This window comes from Vitis vinifera, chromosome 5 (assembly GCF_030704535.1).
Source record: "Vitis vinifera cultivar Pinot Noir 40024 chromosome 5, ASM3070453v1".
Classification (NCBI taxonomy): domain Eukaryota; kingdom Viridiplantae; phylum Streptophyta; class Magnoliopsida; order Vitales; family Vitaceae; genus Vitis; species Vitis vinifera.
In genome coordinates, this window is record NC_081809.1 from 22,927,418 (window position 1) to 22,932,711 (window position 5,294).

Here is a 5,294-nt window from a genome sequence, read left to right on the forward strand (position 1 = left end):
GTTACAATTAACAAAAGACAGATCATGGCAAGGTATTTTCTGCTCCCAAAGGTAAATAAAAATATTGAGGAATTAGAAAGATAAAAAATAAGATCAGTGATGAAAACTTACAAATAACAAAAGACATAGGTCATGGCAAGGTATTTGCTCCCATTGTCTTTATAGAAATCATAAGGACATTAAAAACTTCTTTAGTGGTTCAAAAGAAGTAGGAAATTTATCAATAGAATTTGAAATCTACTTTTCTAAATGTGTTTCTTGAAGTAGTATAAGGATTATGCGGTAATTAAGAGCATGAAGAATAGTTTTTAAATTAAAAAAAAAAACAAGCGAAGGTTTTTTATGGAGCCTAAAGTAGTGTCAAGGGCATGGAATAGTAGAATTAATAAATATTTTCAATATAATTAATAATTGTGCTAAATTTGTAGTTGAAGATGAATGAGAAAGAAGATATATTAATTAGCAACTAATTTGGTCTTTCTAATAAATGTAAAAAAAATATTGATTTTATATCTTACTATCTTTGGAAAGAAGTGAAGCTAGCTAGCAAAAGGGAAAAAGGTGTATTAGTTTCCCATAAGGTTATAAATTAAAAAAATAGTTTTGAAGAAGTTTAAACAATTGGGTCAACACACCAATAGATTATGAAGCTAAGTAATCCAGGCTTAGAAGAAAAAGAAGTGGACTCAACAATACTTTAAAAAACACCAACAATGACTAGCTGGCATGAACACTGGCAAAACATACTTTGTTACATTAAAAATATTGCCAGCTATTTCCAAAACGATAGAAATTCATAGCTAGGTGTCTAAAACAAGGGCATAATCACACCAATATCTTCTGATAAATAAAACTTCCCAAGGACATGACAAGCTGAAAAGGCAACAATCCAATAGATGGCACAATTGACAACCAAGTGAGGTGCCTAAAACAAACCGTTTCCCCGCCGCATCAGTGGAAGTTGTTGCCGCTTTATAACAAATAATTTGAACTTTCTAAGCCAGAAACTTGATTTTATCATCACCTTCCATGATGAATAGAACTTCCGAAGTATATAAGAAAAGAAGATGAAAAAACAGCCACAAATGGCACAAAGGAACACTACAAGCCATGCAGAATCTGGCAAGACGGTGTAGAGGCCCATCATGAATGCAATCATCATCGCTGCGATGGCATACATGGTTAGATTAAATCCCCAGTTCAAGAAGTCATGGAGGACCTCCTTCCGATTATTTAACGCCATGAAGAAATAGACGCAAACAGCAGCCATGGAAAGCACCAAGGCTGTGGTATCCGCCACAACAAATATTTTGAAAGCTGTTTTTTTGCTTAAAATGGCCATGCCATCATCGTCCTTATACCCACCAGGCAAGGTGAAACCTGCGGCGAAGGTGATAGTTGCTATCAGTGTGACTACTAGCAAATGGTTTTCACCTTTTTTCTTCATGGCCTTGATGAAGTCTCGGCCTCCACTGTCTTCTCCTTTGTCTTTGCTTCTACTCACATCTCCTTTGTCTTCGCTTTCCCTCACACCTCCTTTGTATTCGCTTCTGTTCACACCTTTGTTTTCGTTGATGGCCTTGAGGGCCCACTGCCAACCCAAAGGTCCAGCCCTAGCTTTGACACTCTTCAATTTTCTTAGGATTGAGTCCTGAAATTCAATCAAAATCCTTTTAGAGACAATAAAGATTAATGAATGTCTGTAGCTTTCACTCTTAGCAGTGGGGAGTAGCTTCGCTTTAAAGAGGCCCATACAATGTGACGCTATTTAGCTACCACCTCAGGCAAGAGGAAAGCAATGCATGTACTTTATTAATTGTTAAGAATTTTTTAGCTGATGAATTACCTTGAAGAGTTAATTGGGTTTTAACAATTATTTTGAAATTGGATTTCTTAATAATAATAACAATAATAAATTTTATTGGTATCAAACATATGGAACCATCTATGTAATGAAGTAAAGGGAATTTTGAAAATTATGACACATTTTCATTGATGATGATGAATATTTATATATAAATAGTCTATTAACTCTATCTCATATTCTAATTCAAACTAATAGTAGACTTTTATTCTAATTTAAACTCCATATTTTATCTAATTCAAACTAATAAGAAATAGATAAATATTAATAATTAAGTTAATTAACAATAAGCATTTAAGTTATATATTTTGGATATTAGTAACATAAATATTGATGTAATAATATCACATTCATCATATTGAATATAATTGTATCTGCCATTATTTCAATCAACCAATATATACACGAGGTTCTAGATAGTTCTAAAGTGAATTGAGTTGCACATGCTTACCTGTCTTCCGAGAGAGTCCTTGGCTGATGATATTATGTCTGTGGCGGTTAAATTCTGTTCATTAAGCGCCATCTTATCTACCTTTTGACTCATTATGAAATCTGTACCATGATCCATTTGGAAATCAGCAAGTAAATGGAGAGGCGTTTGTCCCATTTTATTCTTCCCATTGAGTAGTCCTCTCGCACGGAACCAACGAGCACAGAACAATTTTAGAAAATGACGCCTTTGCGACATAAACAAGTGAATAGCATTATTGCCTTTACCATCTACTTGTTCGCAACAATCTGGATAGTACGATGCCAGAAGCTTTGCTACTCCCTTATGACCACGGCTCGCAGCAATGTGAAGTGCTGTCTTCTTACCCTCATCTTTGGTCCGATAGTAGATTACCTGACTCTCAGTTTCTGATTTGTCTAGTAACTGCCTTGCAATTGAAGTATAACCTAAGTATGCAGCGCAATGAAGCGGAGACCACCCATGGTCATCAACCTCTTTAATTAGTCCTCTTTTCCATTCCAGAATTTTCTGAACCATTTCTGATAAGCACATAGGATAATGAAGAAAAGAAAGTGAGGAAGATTTCAAAAACAAGTTCAAGTTCCTCTTAATCCAAGCGGGCTATTCATAAGCTAGTATTTTTCGCTTCTAGTTAATTGGTATTGAAAAAATATGCTCAACTAGTTGCAGAATAACATTTAAAATGCATTTGAAAAATTAAAAGGAAATCAAATAATGGCTATAGGAAAATTCAGAATTATTTTAAAAGATGGAGGAAGGGAGATGTTGCATATACTTAATGGTGAGAGGGAATATTATCATAATTCTCATGCACTTAAGAAATAGAGAGGAGGCTTGAGTGAAAGGGAGTAAATATGTCATTTTGAATTTCTTTTTTATTTTATTTTGGTTAGGTACCAATACTTTTATATAATAGAATCCTATTTGTAGTCCTTATTTCTCCAAATGGAAATGAAAAATACCTTTATTTATAATTAAATACATATATAATGATTTTTTTAAATCAACCATAATATGGTCATGCTAAATTCATCTATTAATATGTTCAACTTGTGTGTTAAATCCAACTCTAAATTGGGTTAGGAATTAATAACTTGGTACCATGGACAAGTGAGGTTCCAATAAATTGATATAGATTCTTACATGTTATTAAATAAAATGATATTACAAAATAAAAGGTTAAAAATTATAAAATATACAAGTTAATTATTAGTTTAATATAAGTGACAACCTATAAACTTAAATTTCAAAGTGGGTTGTTTAGACGTTCAATTTGCATCAACTCATGAATACTAGCCCATTCAAACCTTAGCCATATCAACTCGAGCCCTAATTACCTAAGTTGCACCTCTAACCATAGTACACACTGTAATCCAACTTAATTTTTATTTGGTTGTTTAAATATATTTTTGTATTTTTCAATATTTTAAAAATATTTCATATATATTTTAGTAACCCTATTTTTTTTTTTCAATATTAATAATGATTACTAACACCATGTACCTAAATAAAATATTTAAAATAATTCCCGAAAGAAAAAAAGCAATTAAATGTTGAAATTATAGCTGTTGATGTTTGACAATCATTTAACCATTTAGAGATAGGTACCTGGGTGTTTGGAGATTACGGCGGCATGCAAAGCCGTTCTACCCATGAGGCCCCTGTGATCTGGTGAACTGCGACGATTGTCTAGGATTATGTTCACCAAGTCGTCAAATCCCCTCTCCGCAGCCATGTAAAGTGGAGTGTTACCTTTATCATTAGGACCATAGGTAAACTCCGTGTCTTTCTCAATTAATAACCTCACCACCTTAGGGTGATGATATCTCACTGCCTCGTGCAAGGCTGTGTCTCCCTCATGATTCTTCATCCTCAGGAATTCAACCCTTTCTGTTTCAGCATCAATGAGAGCTTGCACCACGTTCAGATGCCCTTCTCTGGCTGCAAGGTGAACTGGAGTTTCACCAAGTTTATTTATACGTTGCAGTAGAGATGAGCCTGAAGGTTGCTCAAGGATCAATTGCACGCGTTCTTGTTCACCAAACTGGGCTGCAATGTGGAGGACAGTGTTCTCCATTGGGGTTAGTTTGTCTCCAAGGTCATGGAATCTTTTGAGGATATCGCTGACCTCATCGTTGGTTTTGCATCCTGCAGCGGCCTTGTAGAGCTGAGGATTCATGTGTCTCGTCTCCGTTTGACTGTCATCTTGAGTTGCAGACTGGATAGAGATCTGGATTTGGCTATCATCCACAGGTGCAACCTGGCTTGAATTGGAATCCATTGCTGCCTCAATCAGCAATGCCCCGATCTCTACAAAACACTGAAATCCTCGTGAAAACCATTACTATGTTTCTGCATATATATACAATGTGACTCTGTGACTCAAAGGAAAATGCATTATTTATTTTGATTTTCAAAAATTTGCTTCTACAATGACGAATAAATTATTATCTAGACAACGCGTTCCTTCTGTATTCACACTAGTTGTCTTCTTTTCTTTTTTTTTTTTTTTTTTTTTTTTTTTTCATTTTTCCTTTTTCCTTTTTTTTGTCTTTTTTCTTTTATTTATTTTTCATCCGGTTAGCACGGAAAGTTGGCAAGTTTTAAGATCCTGATTATGAAGTCGAGTGGTGACACTTGACAGGTTGTGCACTCAAATTTTACATTTAGTGTTGTCAATTAATGAAATCTATGCCCATGATTGGGACAAAAAATGTTTATACTTTAGTTTTCTTTGAAAAGAAGCTTTGGTTGAATGTTGCGGGGTTTATCAAAATTATTTGTTGGAATCACTATTTTCTTACATGATTTGGTTGAATGTTTATACTTGGAAAGGAATGCATTCAAAAGTTTATTTTCTTACATTATTCCTATATTTACTTGCAAAATTATTTACTTTTCTTATTTATTTATATGTGCACTAGAAAAATAGATTGGGTGGGAAGTCACCCCAATTAT

At 34.1% G+C, this 5,294-nt stretch overlaps 1 protein-coding gene across 1 annotated transcript; it reads right to left on the bottom strand.

Annotated features, from left to right (window-relative positions):
- Positions 1-925: 925 nt before the first annotated feature.
- On the bottom strand, positions 926-4,617 carry LOC104879432 (ankyrin repeat-containing protein ITN1-like). Its single transcript, XM_010652205.1, has 3 exons — positions 3,945-4,617; positions 2,316-2,854; positions 926-1,651 (listed from the first exon to the last, which is right to left on the bottom strand). Exons 1-3 carry the CDS (start codon positions 4,615-4,617, stop codon positions 926-928), a joined length of 1,938 nt encoding a protein of 645 aa, XP_010650507.1.
- Positions 4,618-5,294: the final 677 nt, after the last annotated feature.